This window comes from Anastrepha ludens, chromosome 3 (assembly GCF_028408465.1).
Source record: "Anastrepha ludens isolate Willacy chromosome 3, idAnaLude1.1, whole genome shotgun sequence".
Classification (NCBI taxonomy): Eukaryota; Metazoa; Arthropoda; class Insecta; order Diptera; family Tephritidae; genus Anastrepha; species Anastrepha ludens.
In genome coordinates, this window is record NC_071499.1 from 72342418 (window position 1) to 72357989 (window position 15572).

Sequence of the window (15572 nt, forward strand, 5' to 3'; positions counted from 1 at the left end):
TTAAATGAACTTTGTTGCTTGATAAGGAACCACATCGGGGCGTATGCTTTAACAACATAATTGACAAGCAGTTTCAAATTTTCTGTTGGATGAAGAGTACTTATATAAAGTCTGAGTATACGATTAGCAGTAGTAAGCCATCTCGAGTGCGCCATTTTTCCAGGTTGACGGTTTGCCAGCTCAGGAGCACAGAAACCAGTTGATACAGCATTACTCATCTGATAAAGGTATTTTTGATCTGTACTAAGATCATTGATCACATTTCTCGGCAAGTCAGGCAAATTACCAGCCACCGCACAGAAAGACACGGGGGTTTTAGTTTCACAGCCAACTAATTGTTTTCCGATAGGTCCAGAATATTCTTTAGGCCCAGAAGTGGGACCATCTAAAGTAGAAAATAGATGACGAAGCGGTAATTCGTTAGCATGAAGTAAACAAACACACCATTGGAGTGGCCGTTTTAAATATTGCTCTAAATTTTGAATCACGCCACCCTTCCAACCGGTATTAGTTGCAGTTCCGTCACATCCCACGCAAATCAGGTCATCTAACTTCCAACGTTGTCCTTCTAATAAAGTTGTGATCGAAATCTGAATTTCCTTCCCAGTCCCACGATTCGGCGTTGTGTGACCTAAATAAATTGATCCAGGTTCAGCCAAAACTGAGACGTGGTCTTCTAAAACTTCTTTGCGACGGTAGCGATTCCCTATTTTCTCATTTATCAGAGTCTTGTCCTTACGTCCATCAAAGTAAATGCTTTTTATAACGGTGCTTCTAATATCTTTTGAGGCTTCGGTCCGGGCTTTAGATACCGCTCTGTGGATCTTGTTTTTATCAATAACCAGAGTTAACTCTTTGGTAGAAACCAAGCCAACGTCTGCCAAAACCGCCGAAGTTACAGCCGCAGCAGATCGCAACGATAAGCCGTATCTGTCACAGACCTTAGCCACGGTAGGCAACGGCAGTGTGTTTCGATTTGCCGTTGAAGTTGATGGCGCCTCTACTGAGGGCATGCTGGTCGATGATCCCTCTAATATCGGATTTATTTCCAGACAAGATTCACTCATCGCATCTTCATAACAGGCTGAGTCCGAATAGGTTTCTTGAGTAGAACAGAACTTTTTTGTTGCCCTTGTTGATTCTTCTATTTGTCTCTGCTGTCGTTTCATTAATCTAGTCGTTTCCTTCTTATCAATTCCGCCAATAGCCATTTTCCTGTCATTTCTCTGATCCAACATAAAATTTCTTTCATTGATGGGAACTTTTTTAGGTTTTAAACATGAACAAAATTTGAAAGAAGTGCATTTACAAGCAGCAACGTCGAAGAGTTTTTCTGATAACACTAAGAAACATTTCAGTTTATTTTCATAGCTATCACTTCTTTTGTTTTTGGGGTATCTTTTTAAATGGAGATATTTTTCGAAATGTTGTTTTTGTAATTGAATAATTCGTTCTTTTGTTACGATTGGAATCGAAGCTTTGGTCCAAATATCGCATATTTTTTCAGAAACAATCCCAAATGTATCTGAATTTGATGGATCTTTTCCATTGTACTTCAATTTTAGATCGTGTTTTACGAATAAAATATATTTAATGACGTCCTTTATGGTTGGTAGCTGTCGATCGCCAAGTTCTTCGTAAGGTCCCAATATAGCACAAGTAGTTTCACTACGCCTCAAACTCATTATTTAATCCACTTTTAAAAATAAAACAATCGCAACTGCACTTTAACGACACAAGAAACTGAGTGGCTTTGAAGAAAACACTCCCTAGTTAAGGTAAGAAACACTTCGAATTATGTTGAAAATTGAGGGTATTTGCAGGTTGAAACCTAGCAAAGATTTAGTGATTGGGAACTTGTCAATGCATGCGAATTAAAATATTATGTTTACATTATACTTGAATGTAATAAAAAAGTTAATATTTTTGTATATTCAATTCAGTTCAGCGAAATTAAAAAATGCGAAAAATTACAAAAAAAGGTAAAATATTCTAAAGTTTGAAGATCGGTAGAGACCTGAAGATATAATTTCATTTTTATTTCAAAATTATTTTTGGAATCTACAATTAATTACACAAATTTTAAGAGGTCTTGCGTTTAGAAAAACTAAAAAAAAATATTTCGGGACATCCTACTGCTCATTACTCATATACTGTCTCTTTTAACCATCGGGCTGTCATTGTTCATCAACCGAGTATATCCGAAGTTTGTATCAATTTTTTCTACACTTGCTTTATGATACGAAGTGTTGTTAACACTAAAATTTTTCATATCTTCAAATCGGGGATATTTACTCCCCTGTATTCGAGCGCGGTAATTAAGATATTACCAAGTTTAGATTATGGGAATAAATAACTATTTTTCAAGCGTTTGTAGTTTTTGACAAACTGTTATTAGTGTTATTTTAAAGTTAGTCTGAGTTACATTGCAATATAATATTTTGATATAGTAGGCTTTTAAAGTTAGTCTGGCTATGGTGTAGGCTTTTGAAGTTAGTCTGAGTTAATAGTTCTCAAGAAATGTTTATCTGTGTAAAAAATATTACTAATTTTTGTTTATTATTATATAGATAGACACATATATGTGGGTATGTTGATTCCTTTTCCCGATATTTAATCGATGGAATGCTAGTAAAAATCCCTTTGGGACTTTAAGTTTGAGTAATCACTTTGAGCTGACAACACTTGTATCGCGCTATTCAGAGACTCATAAATCGACTCGACTCTTTCAATTTCAGTCTTTCTTCCTAGTTCTGTCGTTACTCGTTCGCGAAATCAGTTGAGTTTTTACTGGTGCGGAGCAAACGCACTGAATTTTTGTTTTATTGCTGCGAAAAGAATTAAAAAAATTGTCAAAAATCCAGAAAAAATGTTAAAATTATATTTTGAAAAAGCAAAATAAAAAAAAATTATGAACTTTATTTAAAAAAAAGATTGCCGGCGAAAAACAATGTTTTTAATAAAAATCAGAAGTGAGCAAAATATGAATAATAATTTTGTATTAAAGTAAATTTTTTTCTGTAAATCTGCTTTTTTCGTAAAAAATTTTACGATTTTTTCTTAACATGAAAATTTTATAAAACAAAAATTCTGCAAATAGAAATTTTCGATACGACGTGAAAACTAGCGACAAAAAATTTCAGTCATTGCTTGTCTGTTTTTCTTTCTTTTTCCAATACTGCTCGCACTCGTTGGTCGAGGTGGTCGCGATGCAAGTGTAGTAGTGCAAGCAACACACTGACTATTCGCGTTCCGTATACAGTGTTTTGAGCGAATCGGTCGGCTTGTGTGGTAGCTGGGCAGTAGCAAGCAGGCACAGAGGCTGGTAGAGCCAAAAGTCCGTCAGTGGAAAAGTAACGAGTAGTTAAGAAAGAAACAAACGAGTGTGGTTGACAAAATCAACGAGCAGTCGCCGACAATATGCTTGTCTTCCTCTCGCTCAAAATTACCAACAAATTGAGCTGCTTGAACGAACGAAACAACGTTCATATGTACACGCTTCCAGTTAGGACATTAGTGGTCACATATATGATAGAATGAACGAAAAATTTACACGAAATTGTACGGGCGGCCGACGGTCGGCTGAAAAGAAAGATGAACGAATCAAAGAGAAAATCTTTGCTGTTTGCCATTTGGCTATGATGATTGTGGCTTGACAATTTTGAGAGAAATTCGTTGAACGATATAACTCATATATCTATGCTTGTTTTTGAATTTTTAAGCAATTTTTTGATTAATTGATACCAAATATAAAACTTTGTTTTTGTAAGTTAAAGAAACCCTATCATTACTGTCAACTGTCACAATGTTCTTGTACTCCAACATATCCGCAAACAAATAGGCCAAATAAAATTTAAACAATGCATGGTGGACGTGAAAATAATTACGAAATCAATATGATTCCGAGTACAAATTCAAAATATTAAATCTTTTTTTTTTTTATTCCTTTTACAGTTGATGTACATTTAAATATCGTTGGAATTTTTATTAATGCAAAAAAGGCGCAAAAAACATATACTCAAAGAAAACAATGTTTGATTTGAAAGATGTTGATGGTGATAATCGTCGGCGATTAAAAATGATGATTGAACCATCAATGCAAACGCAGGAAAGTGTCAAGTGCCAATAAACAAACGAATGAGAATGTACGTAAATTGAACTGAAAATATGTTCACCTAAAATTTGTTTCTCTAACTATAAACAAACAAAAAAAAAAAAAAACAAATCATCTTAAACGAGAACGGTTGGAAGTATACCAAAATAATAGGAAATAAGCCGAAACTTTCAGGCCTTCCTCTGCGATTTCTAACACAAAATGCACTCAATCGTGACCGGAAAAAACGATTTAACACAGTTGGAACATTTCATAATTAAACGAAAGCGATTTCAAAGAGTGCTAAAGAATCTAATCAGGCTGCAGAAACAAAGCCGAAGTAAACAACGTGTCCAGACCTGGGAAATTTTAACATTCTCCCATAATGTCATTTCAACAGCAAGGCAAATGAGTGCAACAGTGTCGAGTGGTAGTGTTTTGAAAATTAAACCATTTGCGGGAGAGACATTTGCCCTCCTACTAAATGCAGCGATACTTTCGACTTTTGTAAAATCTCGTCTACTTTCGTCGTTATTAACATTTTTAAAATAAACTTTTGTTTTTGCCTTCGCAAAAATTTGTAACTATTTCAACAACAAGTTGATCCATCTGAACATCAAGTGAAAAGGTGCGTAAAGTAAAACGCGTATACGGCTACTAAATACCAAAATATAGAACAAAACAACGATTTCTGAATGATGGCAGATCATATGGACGAACCCCCGCAAAAGCGGACCAAAATGGATCCAAGTGAGTTAAATTACTATAACTACAAATATAAAAGTATAAGTTTTATTAAACTATTGCATCCCTTTTATTTTGTTTAGCGGATTACGTTTCCGTTTTAGAAGATGATCTGCCAGATGAGTTGGTAACTGGTAACAGCAATTGGCCAGATCCCCTTAGTAGTGGTGGTGGACCAGGAGGACCAGGTTCTGGCCTCGGGGTTAATGTGGTCGGTGGTCCCAATAAGCCACCTGCACAAGGCCCCGGACCAGGTGGGCCACAAATGAATGGTGGCGGCGATGATGCCACAGGCGTGGGCGGCAATCAAGTCGGTGGTAGCAATCCTTTACGGCAGATGCAACACCATCAACATCTGCAGCAGCTATTGCAACAACAAGTAAGTGTAATGCCTTATAAAATTAAGAATCTGCAAATTTAATATTTAATATTTTAATTTAATTTACTTCATTTGCAGGGTAATAAGAATACCGGAATGATAGGTAACCCTATGAGTGGAGCTAGTATGAACCAATTAGGAAGCAAATCGCCTAATCTGCAATCACCAAACGCAGCTGGTTTGCAAGTAGTTGGTGGTCAAATGGGTATGGTCAATTCAATGTCGATGTCTATTTCAAATAACGGCACTCAAGGAATGAGCACAATGCCTGGTAATAAAACTCACATTCATATATTGTTACTAATTTGATTCAATTAAATACCAACTAATATCAAATGGTTTAAGACTAGGTGAAGTAGTAGTCTTAAATGTACTGAAATGTTTCGAACTTTGTTAAGGTAGTACAAATAGGTCAACTAAGTATTTCATTGGGCAACTTAATTGTGAAATTATTAGGAAATTTTTTTTGGAAGAATATATAATAAGTATTTTCATCTAAGAATTATATTTGTTAACATGTATGTAATAAAAAATGTGCAATAATTTCGCATTTAGGTATGAATACGATTGCCCAGGGTAATATTGGAGGCATGGTGATCACCAATAGCAATTTGGGTAGCCTGGGTGGCAATGCTGGAATGGTAAATACATTAAAACAACAAATAGGCGCCGGTGCTGGTGGTATGATGAGTGCTGGGCCAACCGGAGTTGGACCCGTAGGAAATATGGGACCTGTTGGTGGTCCAAATCAAGGAATGCATTTAGGTGGTGGTCCTGGCCATCCTCAAGGTCTACAGAATGGTCCAATGATGGGCAGAATGGTGGGACAACATATGCTGCGTGGTCCCGGCCCACATTTAATGGCTGGCAATGGGCCTGGTGTTGGACCAGGCGGAGGTCCTCGAATGCAGAATCCAAATATACAAATGGGTAAGTTTTTCTTTTATTTATTTATAAGGGTCTCAAGAATTTTGCGTTGAATGATTTGACACGTGTGCGTAAAGATTTTAAATGTAGGTTTATGTTGTAGATGAATATGTAGATATAATAACATAAATTTCATATAACAATACATATATGAATAGTGTGCAAACTATTATTTTAAGTTTAATCAATTGTTTTAAAAATGAGTTGTATATATCAATGTCTGCGATTACTTTGTAATGTTGAAATACTGAAAAGAACGGTTATACAATATGTCATGCATTTCATTACATTACTTGTTACCCTGTCGCTTATTTTCGTATAATAGTTATATTGCGATAGCAATCATTTATCGTTTCATACAAAAGAAATGTACAAATTTCTGTTTTACCCACGGAGGCCTTTCGCGTTAAAACTTTAATCAACCAATCCACTCTCATCAATTGCGTATTAAAAAACTATATTCATTCATTCAAATTCATACATTCGTATTGCCTTAAGATGATAAATAATAAAGAATCCCTTAACAATTTTTATTTGTCCCTCATTTGTGTGGGATTAAATCACTGTGCAGCTCAACGATCAGATGTGCTGAACGGTAATCTTACGTACGGTGGCCCTGGTCAAATGGCTAATATGGTTGGCGCTAATGTTGCAGTCGGACCAAATGGACCATATGGAAATGCGGTAGGCGGTGTTGGGAACTATGGCGGACCAGGTGGGCCACAGGGCGGAATCAACGTGAATCCAAATAACCCACAACAACTATTGGCACAACAAATGGCACAACGTGGCAATGTTCATCCTATGCAACAGGGTAACCGACCTGGTGTACCCATGGGAATGGCTGGAGTGGGTAATGATGGTACACCTGGCGGTATGGTTGGCGGTCCTCAACAGCAGCAACAACAACAAATGGGTCCAAATCAACAGCAGAATGCGCAAGGTGGACTTATGGGTGGTGCGACAATGGGACCACGACCGCCGCAACCTGGTGGAGGCCCACAACAAAATCAAATACTTCATCAACAACAGCAGCAACAACCGGGCACATCACAACAAACTGGTGCAGCTGGTGGAAGTGGCGGTGGTGGTGCAGGAGGGGGTTCTAGTGCTAGCGGCCATCTCTCTGAAGAACGTAAGAAGCACATACAGCAACAGCTGGTGCTTCTTTTACATGCACACAAGTGTAATAAGCGCGAGTCCCTCAATCCAAATCGCGAAAAATGCCCAGTTCCCTATTGTAAATCTATGCAGGATGTTCTGGCGCATATGGCGAACTGCAAACAAAGTAAAGAATGTAGCGTTCAACACTGTACCTCGTCTCGTCAAATTCTGTTACATTACAAGACCTGTACTCGTTCAGAATGTCTAATTTGCTTGCCCTTCCGGCAACAACAGAGTTTTCATAACAACGCGATCGGGGCTAATGCAAATTCAAACGTAAACCAGCCTTTGCAAGGTATTGTTAAGCAGCAACAACAGCAGCAGCCGGACGGAAATACCGTTGGTAGTGGGGGGCCGCAGAATTCTGGAATGCCACAGCAAAATTCTGGTGGACCGAATATTGTCACCGGACCGGGCGGTCAAACGGGTATGGCAGGCGGTCCAAATCAGCAACAACTTGGCATAAAGACAAACGCTGACATTGCACAACAAATGCAACAACAGAATGCACAAAATCCGAATCAGGAGATTCGACGATTCGACAGTTTGGGTATGCAAGGTGCAGTCTCCAATTCGGGACCAGGCCCTAATATGCTGCAAAATAGTGCCGTAAATGCACAGCAACAGTTGCAAGGCATTCGTATGCCGGGAGGCGGCCCGGCTGTACGAGTTATGTCTGCACCAGTCGGCGGTCCCGGTGGTGGCGTAGTAGCTGGTGGCCCGAACGCAAATACAATTATGGGAAACAACATGATGCTTGGCGGAGCAGGAGGCCCAGATAATGGCATGCAACAGCAAACACAAAGTGCTCAACAACAGCAAGTACTTTTGCAGGGCGGTCATAATAATAATCCACAGTTGGCAGGTTTAATCGGCGGCCCGAACGCCAACAATGCCGGTCCGAATCAACAAAATACGGGCCAGCAGCAACAATCAAACATTCCACTCTCGGTGAGCGTTCACAACTTTAATAACACTTCCGCGTTCAACAATGCACAATTGGCTAGCGGTGGTGGTGGCGCCGGCAATGCAGCAGAAATGGTTGGCGCCGGCGGTAATGGGCCTCCACCCAACAAACAGTTAGTAGGTGCTCAAGAATTGGCCAAAATGAAATTACAGTCACATAATGTAGCGATGGCCAATGCAACGGCTATAAGCGGAGTGGCAGGTGGACCTGTTGGTGTGGTAGGCGGTAACAACAATGCAAGTGGTCCTGGAGTTGGTCCAGGTACTGGCGGCGGCGCTGGTGGCATGGTAGGTGTCCAAGGCCCCCCCGGTAATAATGCACCCGGCGGTGGTGCTACATCATCGCAAGGTGGCAATGGAGGCGGAAATAATAATGCTGGTAACGAAGAAAGAGACTGGCGTGAATCGGTGACGGCCGACCTGCGCAAACATCTTGTCCACAAACTTGTGCAAGCAATTTTCCCCACGTCAGATCCGACGACCATGGCGGATAAACGCATGGCGAATCTAGTTTCATACGCTGAAAAAGTTGAGAAAGACATGTACGAAGCCGCAAAGTCCCGTTCGGAGTATTATCACCTACTTGCCGAAAAGATCTACAAGATTCAAAAGGAGTTGGAAGAAAAACGCATCAAAAGAAAAGAGCAGCAATTGTTAATAATGCAACAGCAGCAGCAAGGGACCGGTGGTGCAGGAGCTGGCCCCGGACCAGGACCAAGTAATACTGTACCAGTTGGTCAACAACTGCCGCCTGGACATCCGCAAGCACAGCAAACCCAGATCCGCCCAATGATCAGTCCTATGGGCGGTAGTGGAGGGCAGGGTGTGCCTTTGGGCGCTGCTGGTATGATGCAGCAACAACTTAGAGCACAGGTACCCGGCAATGTTGGTATGATGCCAGGACAGGCTGGACAAAATATGGTAGGAATACGCAGTCACTCACCTGGGGGCAACTTGTTGGCCTTGCATCAGCAGCAACAACGCATGCAATTTCCACAACAGCAGCAAGGAAATTTACTGGTCGGCCCGCCGGGACCCAGTCCAAATAGTGGCATGGGTGTAATGCCAAATGCCACACAGCAGAATATGGTTGTGCAAAATCCAGTTTTATCGCCTTTCGGTGTTCAAGCAATGCAACCTGGTCAGTCAGGAGCTGGTGGCGTTGCCAATGTATTGACGAGCCCTGTTCCCGGTCAACAACAGTTCATTACCGCGAACGGAGGCAATGGTTCACAACCACCGCAGCAGCTTACAGAAATTATGAAGCAACGGCTCTTGCAACAACAGCAGCAGCAGCAACAGCAAGCACAACAGCAGCAGCAACAGCAATCTGGTATGTTATTGCCACAATCACCATTTAATAATGCTGCGGCACAAATGCAGCAACAACAACAACAGCAGCAACAGCAAAATCCGTTCCCGTCACCAATGTCGCAGCAACAGCAGCAGCAGCAGCAACAACAACAACAGGCGAAACAAAATGTCGGTTCTGTGGGTAATATGCCGCCAACACCTACTAGTCTAGAGTCGCTAGTCGGTACGGGTTCAGTAGGGATAAACACCACACCTGGAGGTCCTACAACAGGTGGCATGGTTGCCGCACCCAGTCCGTCGCCTAATTTCGTATCGAATGGCCCAATTGGTACGCCTTCCAATAATCCTCCATCCGTAACATCACTTATGCAGCCACTGAGTGAGCGAGCAAGCAGTACACCGCCCATCCTGGCGGCATCACCAGCATCGGCAGCATCTGGAACCTCGGTGTCGGTGAATGTTAGTGCATCATCGAGTGCTGTAAGTGCGTTAATGAGTGGCACATCTACAACATCAACTGCAGGCTCCTCCAGCACTCCCACGTCTGCATCGGCACCTCTGAATGTCGTCAACACAAGCAGTAATGGACCGACACTGATACAGCAGCAACAGCAACAAATATCGATGGGTAAAGGAGGTAACAGCAATAGCAACAGTAGTGTCAGTGCAGTAGCCACAACTACCTCGAAATCGACTGTGATGAGCTCACGTCCTTCGTCCAGCAGTAATCTCTCATCACAAATGGCCGCATTGGAAGCAGCGGCGCGTGATAACGATGAAACGCCGCCATCGCCTAGTGCTGATTCTGGTGGTGAGAGCGGTAACGCTTCAAAAGGCAAGCTAGATTCTATTAAGCAAGAAGATGATATCAAAAAAGAGTATATGGAAGATGGAAGTGGTGGAGCTGGAGAGAGTTCCCAAATGGACTCACAATCATCGGCTGGTGTGGGTAAAAATGTAAATAATGATGGCACGAATGTGAAGGTTGAAATCAAGACTGAAGATGGTGATGTTGTAATAAAAACGGAACCAATGGATACCGATGACAACAACGGTGCAAATGGTGTAGGTGGAAGTGGAAACACTAATGCTGCTGATAGTAAGGACGACGCAAAGACATCTGATGGCGAAGTTAAAGTAAAGTTAGAAACAAAACCAGTGGTACCCGAGCCATTGATGCCCAACGCTGGCGACAAAAAGAAAAAATGTGGTAAGTTTTACGAAGTTTTAAGATCAAAAAAATTGCATATACAACCAACACATTATTGCACCTCCATTTCAGTGTTCAATCCCGAAGAGTTGAAACAGGCGCTATTACCAACATTAGATAAGTTGATACGCCATGAACCAGAATCAGCACCGTTCCGTTGTCCTGTGGATCCACAAATGCTCGGCATACCAGACTATTTTGATATTGTAAAGAAACCTATGGACTTGGGTACCATACGCAATAATCTCATGAATGGCAAATATAATGATCCCTGGGAGTATGTCGACGATGTGTGGCTAATGTTTGACAATGCTTGGCTCTATAACAGGAAGACTTCACGTGTCTACCGATACTGCACAAAGGTAGGTTTCATACTTAGGTTTCATTTCGGATAAAATAAAAATAAATCGAATAGAAAATTAATTCCTTTTCGAACTTGTTATCCGTTTAATTACAGTTATCCGAAGTTTTTGAGCAAGAAATTGACCCAGTGATGCAAGCTTTAGGCTACTGCTGCGGCCGTAAATACACATTCAACCCACAGGTGCTATGTTGCTATGGAAAACAGCTTTGTACAATACCACGTGATGCCAAGTATTACAGCTACCAAAATAGGTATGTTCATGATACATTTTTATAAAAGTACAAATAATTAAAGAAAAAAAAATACATCAATAAGTGTAATGAAAGTATTTTTAAAATTATATATTAAATACATACAAACTCAATGTACAGTCAAGTAAAAAAATTTGCTAAGAAGTACTAAATATAATATAATGCAAACGGTACAAGTAGCACAATATATTTCCTTGTTGATGTGTTTTTTTTTTAATTGAAAGAAAAATTTTAATTGTAATGTAACACAAACACTCACACATGTTTCTCATATTTAAATATTAAAATTATAACTTAAATTGTACTAAATAATTTATCGTTTGTGAAATAGAATTTCGGTTTTGCTTTTGAAATTATTTATATAATATTTTCATTGGAATTAGAGTAACCCTATTCGTCTCATATAGTTTTATAACGTAAAGTCCCATTAAGCGAAAACGGTCACTATATGAAAAGAAGTTAAATAATTATCATATTTTCATTATTATTTTCACTGTAATAATAATTCAATAAAAGTAGTAACGCGCATTTTAATATATTAAAATTTGATATTTTGCGTAAATTAGACGTATCAGAAAGTTATGCATTTATTTTGCTAAACTCGCACATGATGTTTCGATACGTCATTGAAATGGAGGCAATATTTAACATGTACATTCTTGTTTATCAGTTGCAACAGAACAAATAATTTTAGTATTGTGGTGAACCTTATTTGGGATACACAGCCCAATAATGGCAGAAATAGAGAATATATTTTGTTAAAGTGATAGCGACAGTTTTGAAGAAGTTAAAATCATTACTTTTTTCAAAACTTTCAAAATCACTACTTTCTTCAAAACTGTCGCTATCACTTTAGTAAAATATATTCTCTATATATCAATGTGATGAAGAAATTTTTATTAATCCTTTTGAAAAATATCATTCGCTTCAACATTATTAATAATTCGCTTTTTTGTTATAAATTGGATTTTTTTTTTTAATTTTCTTTTTGTAATATTATTTGCCTAAAGTTTCCTAAATATAAGGCCCTTCTATTCGCAACTTCTTTTCTCGCTATCTCTATGCTCGATTAGCTGACGAAAAATTTGCATGTGAAAGCAACAACAAAGCTATCGAGTAAAATTTGTCACTAGCGAGTATGGTTGTACCAAACGCAGAATTAATTTCTGTCTTATCGTATAAAAGGTGGGCGTGGTTTTCATCCGATGCCAATAATACTTATATCGGATCTAAATTTACCAAATTTGGGCGAGTTTTATTAAGTCGCATGGCATCACCCATTTCCGAAATTTTTATTGTGTAATTGTTTTTTTGTTTTGTTCATTTATACCATATATGAGTAACTTGTCTTAATTTTTTAAAAAGATATCGCGATTTTTACTTATTTGTTGATTTTTGTTTTTAATTATTGATATATGCTCGCGGACAGATTTCGCAAAATTCCCTTGCCAACTTACCTTGAACAAAGATATGTATATGGATATGACAATTCCTAGTAAGCCCTTAGGTTTCTCATTCACAAATGACTTATTATTCATACAATGACCGTTCTTGCCAAAGTTCAAAAAGTAAATCTACTTCCGGCATTTCTTTGCAATTTTTAAATTTCTTGTATTGACAAATATTAATAAAATTAAATGAAATATTCATTTATATAAAATTAATAGATTAAAAAGTGCAAAGTATAAAAAAGTGCATAAATACAATCATGATAAATGTAAAGCTTTTACGAGTAGTGTTAATAAAAGGGTAACGCTTACTTACAGGTGCACAATAGATCAATATGGTCGCAGTACTAAAGGCCCATACCTTAACCCTTTACTACCATTAACCAACGCTTACTTTTGAATTTTAAAATAAAAATTACATTATTTTGCTGTATTAATGCATTAAGCCTAAGCAATACCGTGATCACCAAATTTGACCATTAATTTTATGAGGTGTGCAAATTTTCTGTAACCTTATAATGTAAGGCAGGAAAATAAAATAAAGGGAAAGTCCCCTTTATATTTGATTATATTATAATACAAAGAAGTTATAAAAGGTCACAAAAAATAAATGTATAGGGGTTTCCAATAAGAGGTGTTATTTTGATATTCAAAGAAAAATGCTATTTTTTAATATATGTAAATGTTCGGATGTTAATTTCTTTATAAAGAGGAAGGTATGCCGTTAATAGTGGAAAATAGCATCAGGAAAATTACCACCACGACCACGCTTACAGGACAATATCCTTTTCATGAAATTTTCCATAACCGAATTGCAAAGTGGCTGCCCTTAGTCCTTGATAGCCTCACGAATTCTTTCTTTGAGGTCTTGAATCGACCCTGGGCTGTAGGCGTAGTAGACCTTCTCTTTCACGTGGATCCAAATAAAAAAGTCAGAAGGTGTTAAATCACAAGATCTCGGTGGCCAATTGTGATCACCTCTTCGACAGATAACACGGTCCGGAAACTTTCCCATAAAAGATCAATGGTTTCGTTGCTTGTGTGGCACGTAGCGCCGCCTTGTTGAAAATAAACGTAGTCCAGATCAATACCATTCAATTCCGGCCATAAAAAATTGTTAATCATCTCTCGATAGTGCAATCCATTCTAAAATAACAACTGCTATTGGAAAACCCTTTAGATAACAACGGAAAAGAATTCAATATTAAACAAAAGAAACATTAAAAAGCCAAGGTAATAAAACGCAATTCGTCTCGAAGTGGTCCCCTTTAGCGCGAATGCATAACTTCAAACGCTCTACAAAATTGTTAACAATGAACCGCATCTACTTCACAGTTAGTTAATTCCATTCACGTTGTTGTTTTTGTTGTAACAGCATACACATACCTAAAGCGCAGGACTTAAATAATCACTATACGTGGAAACCCATATTGAACTCTCTTGCCGTTATATGTAACAAGTCGTTTGCAACTATTGCGCTGTTATAGAATAACTACTTAAATTTTTTAGTCCTACCTTGAATGAATTTTGTAGACTGATTCCTTGATAGTACAATAGCCAAAAAATAAAAAATCCTGAAACTGCACTGACATAACCTTTGTCGAATGGATTGGTGCATGACCATTCGGAGAAGGTAGGTTTGAATCTCCGTGTAACACAAAAATGTTTTTTTCTAATAGCGGTCGCCGCTCGGCAGATAATGGCAAACCTCCGATGTATTTCCGCCATGAAAAAATCTCCTGGCTGGAGAAACAGTCAAAATGCGTCCGCTTTTTCTGACGGCCAGTAAAAAAGTGAGTGAGTTATGCTGGTTGCGTTGAATCAAAGAGACGCTATTCTCTCGTTCTGTTCGTTTACGTTCCTCGTCAAGGGTGTTGCCACACAGCAGTGTCATACATAACACATAAAATATTTAATGAATGGAAGGATATTGTTGACTGGATCCAGTTAATTTGTTTATTGTGCCTCTGTAGCTTTAAATTTTTCCGAGCGGCACAAGGAAATCGATAGATAAAGGCATATGTGATCATATGTGTATAACCACTAACGCACTCGTAGAACCAAAACCGGTTCATCAATCAACGGGCAATAAAAAATATCAATATCAAAATATGTTCAATTACCAATTACATATTTCATTGCTACGTACTCTTGTTAAAATATACGGGGAATCGGTCAGTAAAACACAACCAACCTAATTACGTTCCCTCAGCAGTTGTTCCTACGTTTCCGGAACGACCCGGAACAAGCAACTCGAGTTAACTCTTATTGGTAGTTTTTGACCTAAAATATTTTTTAATATAGTTTTCTACTGAAAAGTTTAAGTTCTTACACTTTCTCCTATTTTTGATGTTTTCCCACAAATGGAGGGACCTACAGTTATATGGTACACCGCCACCGAACGGCAGATGGGGTTTTTAGCTGGCGGAAATTTTATTTGAAAAAGTTATCACATTTACCTCTTTTATTTATTTTTTTTTTTTATTTATCATACGAACTTTTCCCCCAAAATACAATATCCCGTATAACTTCGAGTTCGTTACTGGTAAAAGGAAAGCGAGAAGAGAAAAAAGGACCTGGGAATCGTCCTGAACAGTTTTATTACTCACTAAATTTGTTGTTTCGTTTTTAATTGCCGCAATACACAACAATCCAATAATCAAAACATTTTCAAATCCAATTTCCGGAATCGGCTTAAGCGAATTTTCTTTT

The 15572-nt window shown here is 38.5% G+C and overlaps 1 protein-coding gene across 9 annotated transcripts in view; it reads left to right on the plus strand.

Annotated features, from left to right (window-relative positions):
- Positions 1 to 15572, plus strand: part of LOC128858199 (histone lysine acetyltransferase CREBBP) — a 33320-nt gene that overhangs the window by 1572 nt on the left and 16176 nt on the right. For 6 of the 9 annotated variants that reach the window (XM_054094262.1, XM_054094255.1, XM_054094256.1 and 3 more), the window contains exons 2-8: positions 3955 to 4843; positions 4921 to 5216; positions 5295 to 5487; positions 5772 to 6146; positions 6715 to 10797; positions 10870 to 11159; positions 11255 to 11412. In XM_054094262.1, coding sequence (XP_053950237.1) covers positions 4789 to 4843; positions 4921 to 5216; positions 5295 to 5487; positions 5772 to 6146; positions 6715 to 10797; positions 10870 to 11159; positions 11255 to 11412 — 5450 coding nt within the window. In that variant the 5' untranslated portion in view covers positions 3955 to 4788. Of the gene's footprint in view, positions 1 to 2135; positions 2207 to 2251; positions 2315 to 2729; positions 2973 to 3954; positions 4844 to 4920; positions 5217 to 5294; positions 5488 to 5771; positions 6147 to 6714; positions 10798 to 10869; positions 11160 to 11254; positions 11413 to 15572 lie in introns of those variants that run through there. The other 3 variants (XM_054094258.1, XM_054094264.1, XM_054094257.1) reach the window with 3 other exon arrangements.